Genomic DNA, 15,992 nt, shown 5'->3' with positions numbered 1-15,992 from the left:
TCATAATTTGTATTCCTAGTTAACATCGCTAATTTTTGTGGAAACGGTGGTTTCTCTTTATATTTAGCAATGGTATCACCTGGATGTTTAACCTTGGCTTTCTGTTTCTTAGGTTGTGTTGTAACTGGTACCTCTACAGTGGTAGGCTCTTCAGTTTCTATTTCGGAATCTAGTAAAATAACAGGTGTAGGGGCTACAGGTGGGGTAACTATAGGCATAGTTACTTTGTTATCAACCACTCTGCCAGAACGGAGAGTGGTGATGGCATTTAGCTCACCTACATTTGCATATTCATTACTAGTATTATCGGTTACTTCAAAGGATGTGTTTGTTGTTTTAGGATTAGGTATTGCGTGACCTGGAAACACACCTTTGGGTTGGGCTTTATCTTGGGCCAACTGTTGGCTTAAATTATTAACGGATTGTAGAAGCTGTTGGTTAGATTGAGCCATGGTTTGGAAAAGTTTTTGGCTCACTTGTATGAAGGTGTCAAGACGATTGATTTGTGTGGGTGTAGTAACGAGTCATGGGTGGTGTGGACCGAACTATCTCGCGTGAATTATTTATGGGCGGATTTTGATAGTTATTATTTACCGGAACGATACCTCTATTAGCGTTATAATTATTATAACTACCTTGACCTTGTACTTGACCTTGTCGAGGTTGCACTTGGTTGTTGTAATTATTAAAATTACCCTGACCCTGTCCTTGTCGTGGTGGAGCTTGGATAAAACCGCGGCGTTGGCCTAACATATTGATTATTGTACCGGAGGTGTGACGGTTGGTTATTTCTCCAACGAAGTTGGGATTTTGTCTCCAAAGGCGTTAGGTTCACTATTAATGGAACAAGCCTGTTCATAGGCTATAGGACAATGGAAGTCGGAATGCTCGGGGCTCCAAACCGAAACTACATGGATTTGAATTTACATTCATGACGGGGATAGACTTTTGTTGAACAAAAATGGCCTCTACCTTTTTAGTGAGTGATTCGATTAGAGTTTTAAGCTCGGGATCGTGTTTAATTTCAAACATACCGGCGGCCTTAACTGTATTAGAAGAACTAGTGGAGCGGTGGATATCGTCACTAACCCCCAGAGTTGTTATTTCGCTTTTAGTTTGATCCTCTAAAATTTATAAGCCTCCGAGGCTCCTTTACTTAAGAAACTACCCCATTCATTATGTCAAGGACTTCTTTATGGTGGTGTAGAAGTCCTTTGAAAAAGGCACGAACTAACGTGTCTTTCGCTAAGTTATGATGTGGACACTCTATAAGGAGATCGGTGAAACGATTCCAAGCCTCTGAAAATGATTCATGAGGATTTTGTCGAAAAGAAATGAATCTTGGAAAGCATCTCATCCGTCTTTAGGGGTGGGTAAAATGTTCCATAAACAATTGAACAAGTTTAGCCCACGAGTCCACAGAATTAGGCGTTTTAAGCTTAACCAAGACGCCTTTATCGGCTAAGGTGAAAGGGAATACCCTCGGTTTAATTTGTTTCGCACCAACCGTAGGATGGTGGAATGTTGTTATGACTTGTTCAATCCCACGATGTAGCCGATAAGGTTTTTCATGGTCTAGACCATGAAAACGGGTAACAAATTAAAATATTTGGGGGATTCGAAATCCCCCCACGGGTCTGGTAGAACGATGCATGATTTGGGGCTATCGCCTCAAGGCTTTGTAGAAGTCGAGAGAGGAGTCTCTCCTTCCGCCGCATTATATCGGTGGTGTGTGTGAAATAGTAGCTAGAGGTGTAGTGGGTGGTATACTAGATAGAATTGTTTGTTGACGTTGTTGTGTAATTACGTTTGGTGTTTTTGTTCGACCAGACATTAATCTCATACAAGGTTAAGACCAAACTTAGCTAAACACGTCAACACTCCAAACAATCCTGATATACTAGTATAAACCTGTCACAGCCCGAATTTCTAAACAATTAAAAAAAATGAATATTTGAAATATAAATATCTCAAACATCACTTGGTTCAATTGTCTAAAAACTGTGCTATGACGGGTGGATACAACACAAATCAAAACCTAAAACCCACATCATAAACAATCTTAACCACAAATTCAATCTCTAAAAATTCTCTTTATTACTTTATACAAGTCTATCTTCCATAAAAAAACATCAATATAATATTCTAAGAATAACAGGTCCTCAACATCGTATTCTCATGTCATACTAAAATGTAAACTACGTTATTACATCCTTCCAATAAGAATCAGACCTAAAAGAAAACTAACGGACTGCTCCAGGCAAGAATCCAAATCAAACGTTGGTTCCATCGCCTTCCACCTATGTTCCTAAGAACACACCCACGCTGCCAAAACAAAGCAAACATGGGTCAGCAAATTGAATTTGCTGGTATGAGTAGACTAAATAGATATAAACATTTCAAACTTTACTTATCCAACTAACACTTTAAATCTATCATAACCTAAACATTCTCAGCTTGGAAGACAGGTAGTTCCGTCATCTCAACCGGCATAGTTTCTTCCCAAGCAAAACTTCCATTTTATTAACTCATTCTAATAACTCCTTTTAATATCTAAATAATGGAATTGCACTTACCGATGTCCGCCACTGTATAAGGGTAGGACCGCGTCCCTGCACAAAATGTTATTAAGTTCTACCCTCCTGTAAAAGAAAGTTAGAACTTCTATATAACCTTTGTAGATATTATATTAGGCATTCAAAAGTAAACCCAACACACTCGCACAATCAACTTAATTTCTCTTATTAATTAATCAATTACTTTTCTTATACACATATTTCACAACCTATGTACCTTAGGTCATTCCCGCCACATTCAAGGAATACCCAACCCTACATTCCCGTACACTCAAAGAATACAACTAACCCGCAAGGCGAATACCTTAGTTCCTCTCTAGGGTAGTCCAAACAATCTGGTCATTCATGGCACATTCAATGAATACCCATATATAACGCTAACGGGCCATTTATGGCACATTCAATAAATGCCCACCTAACCCATGACATCAACAGTCATAAAGCTAAAATCCAAAACTTGAGGTGGAGAGTTCTAAAAGAGCGGTAAATTTGTTTATCGTTATTAATTATAGAGATGTCTAAGTGTCATAACGTTGCATATCACAAAACTGAAATATCACATAGCAGTTAATACACATACACACGTATATATAAAGGTCTTAGCCTAAATCAAACAGGCTAATAGTCCTAGACTTATCCTAATAGACCGAATCATAATTTAGGAAAAAGTCAACTTTTGGATCAACTGGTCAAAGTCAACCCTGGTCAAAGGTTTGACTGGTCAGCAGTCAACCGGTCAAAGGTCAACAGCAGTCAAACAGTCTAAACTTATCTAACTCCAAAAACCCAAAAGCCCAAAGTGATCAAACTGGTGTGGTCCGGCCCAACTCAAATGAAACCCAACCAAAGCATCAGGAGTAATGGCCAATCCCCTTCTTCTTCTCCAGCGCTTCAACCCAAATTTCCGGCCACCCAAAAGCCTTCACACACCACCCAAAACTAACCAACCGAAATTGGTTAGGATGTAAAACCCCAAAACTTTAATTCCTCAAGAAACCCCAAATTCTTAGTTTTTGAAATCGCTTTCCAATCACAGATCCGACCGCCATTAACATATGTTCAAAGCTTCAACCCCCCACAAACTACCAACATTCAAACCTACCTCAACAACCAACACAAAAACAACCAAATCCCAGTTTGAATTTCATTATGGAAGGCGCCCGGGTGTCTTTGCCATTAACGTCGTGGATGAGCTTCGACAAATTCAATCGCACGATTACCTAACAAATTGCCGTCAATACCAATCAAAGAAACGATAGATACTTATCTAGTTCCACTTACAAGAATCATAAACAAATTATGTATTCGCTTTTTTATTTCAAAGGATTGGGGCAGATTTTCTCGTCGACAATCTCGAACCAACGATCCGCGATGGTTAAACCATATAAAATTTATCATGTGAACACATTAGGTATTCTCCAATTCCTCTACATAGATAGGAGGGAGTAAACACGTAAAACTTAACATGAGCAGTAAAGCGTAAAACCGATAGCAAGATAACTTTGTTGGTAAACCCAAAAATCTTTGTAAGAGTAAGAAATTTCATGTTTAAATGAATTGAGGTATTCTCTACTCACCTTTAGCTAGCCTCGACTATCAACCGCCTACCGGAAAAACTTCCTTTTCTCTTTGTCGATTAAAACTTCCTTTTTTTTTTTTTCTCAAAACTCTACGAGAGAAAACTCTCCGAAAAAACAAGGACAACACTTATCCATTTACCCTACGGGCTTTTATCCGTGATCGATAGTTATCTATATTTAGTTTAACCTATTATTATTATTATTATTATTATTATTATTATTATTATTATTAGGAAAAATAATATAATAAAACACGGGTGTTATAATATACACACCTTAAAAGGATCTCGGCCCCGAGATTCAAGGTAGAGTGTAGATTAACCAAACAAACAAAGACGTCCAACCAATAAAAAGAGACATACGTGTATACATAAAGTATACACACCTTAAAAGGAATACACATATACAATATCATATAGATAGGCATACTAATATTCAACTCACATACTTTGAAAGTGTGTCCATATATGTATTGAACCCAAAAATACGGGTTTTACGCTAGCATATGCAACTTAAAAAGAATAAACGTAATTAGTTTCTTCAATTGTCAACACTTAAGTAAACTCATTATTTCTCAATTTATCAAAACTCATATTCTTCGAAGTTAAATCATACTAAGAAGGCAAGGTAGTTCCTCTCACACCGAGGCAATCGGTTCCTCTCTTAGTATTTTCCCAACTAGTCCAAGCTGTTCCACCTTTAATATACATTTAATAATTTCATTTCCCAACAATCTTCCCGGTCAAATCTTTTCACTTAAAAAACTCACAAATTCCCTCCACCATCTTGGTGTAAAAAAAAAATTAACCTTTCTCTCGTGGTCTCACAAACACCACATGTTCAAAAACGATAGTCCGATTCATATCATCAACGACCTATACTATGTCCACTATCACATAGGATCAAACACCTACAATGTGATGCATACACACTGGCTCACACACCAACGATATGCAAGTATACACTGGGTTCAAGACACCAACGATGCATACTAACTCTCTACCATCACATAGGATCAAACACCAACAATGTGTGGTATGCACACTTTGGATCACACTCCAACGGTGTACATGTATACACCGGATCAACTCCAACGATGCATACAGAGAGATGTTATGTATATTGGATCACACACCAACTATATACATAACTTGGACAATATATAAAACTTTCAAATCCAACCTTTATCAAAAGGGTTTTCCTTATTCCTTGGGTAAATTCCAAATTACTCAAATATGAAATTTTAAAATAACAATTTCTTCTTTAGCCAATACTTATTTAAAAATAGAAAACTCCGTTAGGAAAACAACACTATAACATGCTGAACAATTTCAATTATAAATTTCATAAGAGCTAACAATTAAAACAACCAACATTTTATTTTTATAATCATACGATAAATTCTTACATGCTAAGTACCAATAAAGGAAACTAGCAAACAACAAATTCAAACATACCTAACATTAACCAGTGCAGTTCTTAGCATAGTGTCCCAGCTGTCCACATTTATAACACTTGCCTACTAGTTCATTGGGTTTAGAACATCTTCGAATAGTATGTCCAACCTCCCCGCAGTTCAAACAATTACCATCAAATCTCTTTAGCGAAGCACTCGCGTCCTTATTCACATGCTTATTGGTTTGCCTATTATATGGGTGATGTTGACTTTTTCTCGCCCTTGACGTGGTGAGTAGAAATAAGGTGTAAAGTCTGGCTTGTTTTGGGGCATTCTCTTTAATCTTCTCATCTCTCGGGTTTATTATCCAATTGTTCATATCTTAATGCCAAATCTAACACGCGATCGAAAGTTTTGAATCAAAGGGTATCAAATAACTTCGATAGATATGGCTCTAGTCCACGGATGAACTTCTGGTTCTTCTTTACTTGGGTATCCACTAGATAAGGAGCATACCTCGATAGTTCATTGAACTTAGTCACGTACTCCGTAACAGTTTTCCCTCCTTGGGTCAGATGAAAGAATTCCTCAGTTAATTGCTCCTTAACAGCATTAGGAACAAACCTTCCCTCAAATCTTACCTGGAAATCCTTCCAAGTCATAGTTTCCACATCCACATTATCCTTGATAGACCTCCACCAAAATAAAGCTGACCCCTCCAACTGGTGAGAAGCCAATTCTTGCTTCTGCACCTCAGTGAGTTGCATCTTAGCAAACACGGACTCACACATAGTAACCCATTTCTCAGCATCAATGGCCCCTTTCTCTCCCTTGAACTTCTGGCCTCCTAAAGTAACAAAATCCTTGTTTCTCCTAACAAAAGGATCTCCTAGATTAGCATGTTGACCCCTCTGAATAGTTTGCACCAACTGAGTTAATATTGATCCCAAATCAGCAGATATGGTATTACTTCCAGTACCAGTAACGTCGTTGTCATCTCCAGCCATCACCTTAAAACAAAACGGACTTCTATTAGTACTCCAAACATCTTAAACTCAAACACACCCAATCACCACATTCCGAGGATCACCTAGACCTTCACTATCTAGGCTAACCTAAGCTCCAATACCAAAATGTCACAGCCCGAATTTCTAAACAATTAAAAAAAATGAATATTTGAAATATAAATATCTCAAACATCACTTGGTTCAATTGTCTAAAAACCCAGGCTATGACGGGGTGGATACAACACAAATCAAAACCTAAAACCCACATCATAAACAATCTTAACCACAAATTCAATCTCTAAAAATTCTCTTTATTACTTTATACAAGTCTATCTTCCATAAAAAAACATCAATATAATATTCTAAGAATAACAGGTCCTCAACATCGTATTCTCATGTCATACTAAAATGTAAACTACGTTATTACATCCTTCCAATAAGAATCGGACCTAAAAGAAAACTAACGGATTGCTCCGGGCAAGAATCCAAATCAAACGCCCGGTTCCACTTTGCGCTTCCACCTATGTTCCCAAGAACACACCCACGTTGCCAAAACAAAGCAAACATGGGTGACAAATTGAATTTTTTGGTATGAGTAGACTAAATAGATATAAACATTTCAAGCTTTACTTATCCAACTAACACTTTAAATCTATCATAACCTAAACATTCTCGGCTTGGAAGGATGTGTAGTTCCGTCATCTCAACCGCATAGTTTCTTCCCAAGCAAAACTTCCATTTTATTAACTCATTCTAATAACTCCTTTTAATATCTAAATAATTGAATTGCACTTACCGATGTCCGCCACTGTATAAGGGTAGGACCGCGTCTCTGCACAAAATGTTATTAAGTTCTACCCTCCTGTAAAAGAAAGTTAGAACTTCTATATAACCTTTGTAGATATTATATTAGGCATTCAAAAGTAAACCCAACACACTCGCACAATCAACTTAATTTCTCTTATTAATTAATCAATTACTTTTCTTATACACATATTTCACAACCTATGTACCTTAGGTCATTCCCGCCACATTCAAGGAATACCCAACCCTACATTCCCGTACACTCAAAGAATACAACTAACCCGCAAGGCGAATACCTTAGTTCCTCTCTAGGGTAGTCCAAACAATCTGGTCATTCATGGCACATTCAATGAATACCCATATATAACGCTAACGGGCCATTTATGGCACATTCAATAAATGCCCACCTAACCCATGACATCAACAGTCATAAAGCTAAAATCCAAAACTTGAGGCGTGGAGAGTTCTAAAAGAGTGCGGTAAATTTGTTTATGCGTTATTAATTATAGAGATGTCTAAGTGTCATAACGTTGCATATCACAAAACTGAAATATCACATAGCAGTTAATACACATACACACGTATATATAAAGGTCTTAGCCTAAATCAAACAGGCTAATAGTCCTAGACTTATCCTAATAGACCGAATCATAATTTAGGAAAAAGTCAACTTTTGGATCAACTGGTCAAAGTCAACCCTGGTCAAAGGTTTGACTGGTCAGCAGTCAACCGGTCAAAGGTCAACAGGAGTCAAACAGTCTAAACTTATCTAACTCCAAAAACCCAAAAGCCCAAAGTGATCAAACTGGTGTGGTCCGGCCCAACTCAAATGAAACCCAACCAAAGCATCAGGAGTAATGGCCAATCCCCTTCTTCTTCTCGGTGCTTCAACCCAAATTTCCGCCACCCAAAAGCCTTCACACACCACCCAAAACTAACCAACCGAAATTGGTTAGGATGTAAAACCCCAAAACTTTAATTCCTCAAGAAACCCCAAATTCTTAGTTTTTGAAATCGCTTTCCAATCACAGATCCGACCGCCATTAACATATGTTCAAAGCTTCAACCCCCCACAAACTACCAACATTCAAACCTACCTCAACAACCAACACAAAAACAACCAAATCCCAGTTTGAATTTCATTACTGGAAGACGCCCTGGGTGTCGCCATTAACGCCTCGGTGGATGAGCTTCGACGGTCAATCGCATCGACGATTACTAACAAATTGCCGCCAATACCAATCAAAGAAACGATAGATACTTATCTAGTTCCACTTACAAGAATCATAAACAAATTATGTATTCGTTTTATTTCAAAGGATTGGGGCAGATTTTTGTCGACAATCTCGAACCAACGATCACAGATGGTTAAACCATATAAAATTTATCATGTGAACACATTAGGTATTCTCCAATTCCTCTACATAGATCTGAGAGGGAGTAAACACGTAAAACTTAACATGAGCAAGAAAGCAGAAAACCGATAGCGAAGATAACTTTGTTGGTAAACCCAAAACATGCTGTAAGAGTAAGAAATTTCATGTTTAAATGAATTGAGGTATTCTCTACTCACCTTTAGCGCGCTCCGACTATCAACCAGCTACCAGAAAAACTTCCTTTTCTGCTGTCAGTAAAACTTCCATTTTTTTTTTCTCAAAAACTCTACGAGAGAAAACTCTCCGAAAAACAAGGACAACACTTATCCATTTACCTACGGGCTTTTATCCGTATCTGATAGTTATCTATATTTAGTTTAACCTATTATTATTATTATTATTATTATTATTATTATTATTATTATTAGGAAAAATAATATAAGAAAACACGGGGTGTTATAATATACACACCTTAAAAGGATCTCGTCCCGAGATTCAAGGTAGAGTGTAGATTAACCAAACAAACGAAGACGTCAACCAATAAAAAGAGACATACGCGTATACGCAAGTATACACACCTTAAAAGGAATACACATATACAATATCATATAGATAGGCATACTAATATTCAACTCACATACTTTGAAAGTGTGTCTATATACGTATTGAACCCAAAAATACGGGTTTACGCTAGCATATGCAACTTAAAAGAATAAACGTAATTAGTTTCTTCAATTGTCAACACTTAAGTAAACTCATTATTTCTCAATTTATCAAAACTCATATTCTTCGAGTTAAATCATACTAAGAAGGCAAGGTAGTTCCTCTCACACCGAGGCAATCAGTTCCTCTCTTAGTATTTCCCAACTAGTCCAAGCGTTCCACCTTTAATATACATTTAATAATTTCATTTCCCAACAATCTTCCCAGTCAAATCTTTTCACTTAAAAAAACTCACAAATTCCCTCCACCATCTTGGTGTAAAAAAAAAATTTAACCTTTCTCTCAGGGTCTCACAAACACCACATGTTCGAAAAACGTATAGTCTGATTCATATCATCAACGACCTATACTATGTCCACTATCACATAGGATCAAACACCTACAATGTGATGCATACACACTGGCTCACACACCAACGATATGCAAGTATACACTGGTTCGCACACCAACGATGCATACTAACTCTCTACCATCACATAGGATCAAACACCAACAATGTGTGGTATGCACACTGGATCACACTCCAACGGTGTACATGTATACACTGGATCAACTCCAACGATGCATACAGAGAGATGTTATGTATATTGGATCACACACCAACGATATACATAACTTGGACAATATATAAAAACTTTCAAATCCAACCTTTATCAAAAGGGTTTTCCTTATTCCTTGGGTAAATTCCAAATTACTCAAATATGAAATTTTAAAATAACAATTTCTTCTTTTAGCCAATACTTATTTAAAAATAGAAAACTCCGTTAGGAAAACAACACTATAACATCTTTGAACAATTTCAATTATAAATTTCATAAGAGCTAACAATTAAAACAACCAACATTTTATTTTTATAATCATACGATAAATTCTTACATGCTAAGTACCAATAAAGGAAACTAGCAAACAACAAATTCAAACATACCTAACATTAACCCGGTCAGAGTTCTTAGCATAGTGTCCCAGCTGTCCACATTTATAACACTTGCCTACTAGTTCATTGGGTTTAGAACATCTTCGAATAGTATGTCCAACCTCCCCGCAGTTCAAACAATTACCATCAAATCTCTTTAGCGAAGCACTTTCGCCCTTATTCACATGCTTATTGGTTTGCCTATTATATGGGTGATCTTCGACTTTTCTCGCCCTTGGCGTGGTGAGTAGAAATAAGGTGTAAAGCTGGCTTGTTTTGGGGCATTCTCTTTAATCTTCTCATCTCTCGGGTTATTATCCAATTGTTCATATCTTAATGCCAAATCTAACACGCGATCGAAAGTTTGAATCAAAGGGTATCAAATAACTTCGATAGATATGGCTCTAGTCCACGGATGAACTTACGGTTCTTCTTTACTTGGGTATCCACTAGATAAGGAGCATACCTCGATAGTTCATTGAACTTAGTCGCGTGCATCAAAGTAACAGTTTTCCCTCCTTGGGTCGGATGAAAGAATTCCTCGGTTAATTGCTCCTTAACAAAGATTAGGAACAAACCTTCCCTCAAATCTTACCTGGAAATCCTTCCAAGTCATAGTTTCCACATCCACATTATCCTTGATAGACCTCCACCAAAATAAAGTGACCCCTCCAACTGGTGAGAAGCCAATTCTTGCTTCGCGACCTCGATTGAGTTGCATCTTAGCAAACACGGACTCACACATAGTAACCCATTTCTCAAAGATCAATGGCCCCTTTCTCTCCCTTTGAACTTCGGCCTCCTAAAGTAACAAAATCCTTGTTTCTCCTAACAAAAGGATCTCCTAGATTAGCATGTTGACCCTCTCGAATAGTTTGCACCAACCGAAGTTAATATTGATCCCAAATCAGCCAGATATGGTATTACTTCCATTACCGATGCTTGCGTCGTTGTCATCTCCAGCCATCACCTTAAAACAAAACGGACTTCTATTAGTACTCCAAACATCTTAAACTCAAACACACCCAATCACCACATTCCGAGGATCACCTAGACCTTCACTATCTAGGCTAACCTAAGCTCCAATACCAAAATGTCACAGCCCGAATTTCTAAACAATTAAAAAAAATGAATATTTGAAATATAAATATCTCAAACATCACTTGGTTCAATTGTCTAAAAACCCAGGCTATGACGGGGTGGATACAACACAAATCAAAACCTAAAACCCACATCATAAACAATCTTAACCACAAATTCAATCTCTAAAAATTCTCTTTATTACTTTATACAAGTCTATCTTCCATAAAAAAACATCAATATAATATTCTAAGAATAACAGGTCCTCAACATCGTATTCTCATGTCATACTAAAATGTAAACTACGTTATTACATCCTTCCAATAAGAATCAGACCTAAAAGAAAACTAACGGACTGCTCCAGGCAAGAATCCAAATCAAACGCCGCGGTTCCACTGCCTTCCACCTATGTTCCCAAGAACACACCCACGTTGCCAAAACAAAGCAAACATGGGTCAGCAAATTGAATTTGCTGGTATGAGTAGACTAAATAGATATAAACATTTCAAGCTTTACTTATCCAACTAACACTTTAAATCTATCATAACCTAAACATTCTCAGCTTGGAAGACAGGGTAGTTCCGTCATCTCAACCGCATAGTTTCTTCCCAAGCAAAACTTCCATTTTATTAACTCATTCTAATAACTCCTTTTAATATCTAAATAATTGAATTGCACTTACCGATGTCCGCCACTGTATAAGGGTAGGACCGCGTCTCTGCACAAAATGTTATTAAGTTCTACCCTCCTGTAAAAGAAAGTTAGAACTTCTATATAACCTTTGTAGATATTATATTAGGCATTCAAAAGTAAACCCAACACACTCAAGACAATCAACTTAATTTCTCTTATTAATTAATCAATTACTTTTCTTATACACATATTTCACAACCTATGTACCTTAGGTCATTCCCGCCACATTCAAGGAATACCCAACCCTACATTTCCGGTACACTCAAAGAATACAACTAACCCAGCAAGGCTTAATACCTTAGTTCCTCTCTGGGTAGTCCAAACAACGGTCATTCATGGCACATTCAATGAATACCCATATATAACGCTAACGGGCCATTTATGGCACATTCAATAAATGCCCACCTAACCCATGACATCAACAGTCATAAAGCTAAAATCCAAAACTTGAGGAGTGGAGAGTTCTAAAAGAGTGCGGTAAATTTGTTTATGCGTTATTAATTATAGAGATGTCTAAGTGTCATAACGTTGCATATCACAAAACTGAAATATCACATAGCAGTTAATACACATACACACGTATATATAAAGGTCTTAGCCTAAATCAAACAGGCTAATAGTCCTAGACTTATCCTAATAGACCGAATCATAATTTAGGAAAAAGTCAACTTTTGGATCAACTGGTCAAAGTCAACCCTGGTCAAAGGTTTGATTGGCCGATCAACCGGTCAAAGGTCAACAGCAGTCAAACAGTCTAAACTTATCTAACTCCAAAAACCCAAAAGCCCAAAGTGATCAAACTGGTGTGGTCCGGCCCAACTCAAATGAAACCCAACCAAAGCATCAGGAGTAATGGCCAATCCCCTTCTTCTTCTCCAGCGCTTCAACCCAAATTTCCGGCCACCCAAAAGCCTTCACACACCACCCAAAACTAACCAACCGAAATTGGTTAGGATGTAAAACCCCAAAACTTTAATTCCTCAAGAAACCCCAAATTCTTAGTTTTTGAAATCGCTTTCCAATCACAGATCCGACCGCCATTAACATATGTTCAAAGCTTCAACCCCCCACAAACTACCAACATTCAAACCTACCTCAACAACCAACACAAAAACAACCAAATCCCAGTTTGAATTTCATTACTGGAAGACGTCTGGGTGTGCTGCCATTAACGTCTGTGACAGAGCTTCGACAGTCCAATCGCACGACACGAACAAATTGCCGTCAATACCAATCAAAGAAACGCATAGATACTTATCTAGTTCCACTTACAGTAATCATAAACAAATTATGTATTCGTTTTATTTCAAAGGATTGGGGCAGATTTTCTGTCGACAATCTCGAACCAACGATCACAGTAGTTAAACCATATAAAATTTATCATGTGAACACATTAGGTATTCTCCAATTCCTCTACATAGATACAGAGGGAGTAAACACAGAAACTTAACATGAGCAAGAAAGCGTAAAACCGATAGCAATATAACTTTGTTGGTAAACCCAAAACATGCTGTAAGAGTAAGAAATTTCATGTTTAAATGAATTGAGGTATTCTCTACTCACCTTTAGCGCGCTCCGACTATCAACCAGCTACCAGAAAAACTTCCTTTTCTGCTGTCAGTAAAACTTCCATTTTTTTTTTCTCAAAAACTCTACGAGAGAAAACTCTCCGAAAAACAAGGACAACACTTATCCATTTACCTACGGGCTTTTATCCGTATCTGATAGTTATCTATATTTAGTTTAACCTATTATTATTATTATTATTATTATTATTATTATTATTATTATTAGGAAAAATAATATAATAAAACACGGGGTGTTATAATATACACACCTTAAAAGGATCTCGTCCCGAGATTCAAGGTAGAGTGTAGATTAACCAAACAAACAGTACGTCAACCAATAAAAGAGACATACGTGTATAATAAAAAGTATACACACCTTAAAAAGGAATACACATATACAATATCATATAGATAGGCATACTAATATTCAACTCACATACTTTGAAAGTGTGTCTATATAATGTATTGAACCCAAAAATACGGGTTTACGCTTAGCATATGCAACTTAAAAGAATAAACGTAATTAGTTTCTTCAATTGTCAACACTTAAGTAAACTCATTATTTCTCAATTTATCAAAACTCATATTCTTCGAAAGTTAAATCATACTAAGAAGGCAAGGTAGTTCCATTCACACCGAGGCAATCGGTTCCTCTCTTAGTATTTCCCAACTAGTCCAAGCGTTCCACCTTTAATATACATTTAATAATTTCATTTCCCAACAATCTTCCCAGTCAAATCTTTTCACTAAAAAAACTCACAAATTCCCTCCACCATCTTGGTGTAAAAAAAAAAAAAATTTAACCTTTCTCTCGTGGTCTCACAAACACCACATGTTGAAAAACGATAGTCCGATTCATATCATCAACGACCTATACTATGTCCACTATCACATAGGATCAAACACCTACAATGTGATGCATACACACAGCTCACACACCAACGATATGCAAGTATACACTGGTTCGCACACCAACGATGCATACTAACTCTCTACCATCACATAGGATCAAACACCAACAATGTGTGGTATGCACACTGGATCACACTCCAACGGTGTACATGTATACACTGGATCAACTCCAACGATGCATACAGAGAGATGTTATGTATATTGGATCACACACCAACGATATACATAACTTGGACAATATATAAAAACTTTCAAATCCAACCTTTATCAAAAGGGTTTTCCTTATTCCTTGGGTAAATTCCAAATTACTCAAATATGAAATTTTAAAATAACAATTTCTTCTTTAGCCAATACTTATTTAAAAATAGAAAACTCCGTTAGGAAAACAACACTATAACATGCTGAACAATTTCAATTATAAATTTCATAAGAGCTAACAATTAAAACAACCAACATTTTATTTTTATAATCATACGATAAATTCTTACATGCTAAGTACCAATAAAGGAAACTAGCAAACAACAAATTCAAACATACCTAACATTAACCAGTGCAGTTCTTAGCATAGTGTCCCAGCTGTCCACATTTATAACACTTGCCTACTAGTTCATTGGGTTTAGAACATCTTCGAATAGTATGTCCAACCTCCCGCTAGTTCAAACAATTACCATCAAATCTCTTTTAAGCACTCGCGTCCTTATTCACATGCTTATTGGTTTGCCTATTATATGGGTGATCTTTGACTTTTTTTCTGCGCCCTTGGCGTGGTGAGTAGAAATAAGGTGTAAGTCTGGCTTGTTTTGGGGCATTCTCTTTAATCTTCTCATCTCCGGTTATTATCCAATTGTTCATATCTTAATGCCAAATCTAAACGCGATCGAAAGTTTGAATCAAAGGGTATCAAATAACTTCGATAGATATGGCTCTAGTCCACGGATGAACTTCGGTTCTTCTTTACTTGGGTATCCACTAGATAAGGAGCATACCTCGATAGTTCATTGAACTTAGTCCCGTTCTCGTAAAGCAGTTTTCCCTCCTTGGGTCAGATGAAAGAATTCCTCAGTTAATTGCTCCTTAACAGATTAGGAACAAACCTTCCCTCAAATCTTACCTCGAAATCCTTCCAAGTCATAGTTTCCACATCCACATTATCCTTGATAGACCTCCACCAAAATAAAGCTGACCCCTCCAACTGGTGAGAAGCCAATTCTTGCTTCGCACCTCAAATGAGTTGCATCTTAGCAAACACGGACTCACACATAGTAACCCATTTCTCAAAGATCAATGGCCCTTTCTCTCCCTTGAACTTCGGCCTCCTAAAGTAACAAAATCCTTGTTTCTCCTAACAAAAGGATCTCCTAGAT

General features: G+C 37.1%; 1 protein-coding gene and 1 pseudogene across 1 annotated transcript; one reads left to right on the top strand and one right to left on the bottom strand.

The window, feature by feature from the left end:
- Nucleotides 1-1,247: 1,247 nt before the first annotated feature.
- Nucleotides 1,248-1,342, top strand: LOC147496239 (small nucleolar RNA R71; annotated as a pseudogene).
- A 4,629-nt stretch (nt 1,343-5,971) lies between these two features.
- Nucleotides 5,972-6,559, bottom strand: LOC147496238 (uncharacterized). Its single transcript, XM_086561471.1, has one exon. It carries the CDS (start codon nt 6,557-6,559, stop codon nt 5,972-5,974), a length of 588 nt encoding a protein of 195 aa, XP_086417597.1.
- Nucleotides 6,560-15,992: the final 9,433 nt, after the last annotated feature.

The sequence above is a fragment of the Coptis chinensis genome, chromosome 5, assembly GCF_015680905.1.
Source record: "Coptis chinensis isolate HL-2020 chromosome 5, ASM1568090v1, whole genome shotgun sequence".
Classification (NCBI taxonomy): Eukaryota; Viridiplantae; Streptophyta; class Magnoliopsida; order Ranunculales; family Ranunculaceae; genus Coptis; species Coptis chinensis.
Note: the sequence above shows the minus strand (reverse complement) of the source record. Positions and strands in the feature narration are given on the sequence as shown.

Bases quoted from the DNA above. Each gene is read 5' to 3' on its own strand.
- LOC147496238 (XM_086561471.1), bottom strand. From the start codon at position 6,559: ATGGCTGGAGATGACAACGACGTTACTGGTACTGGAAGTAATACCATA.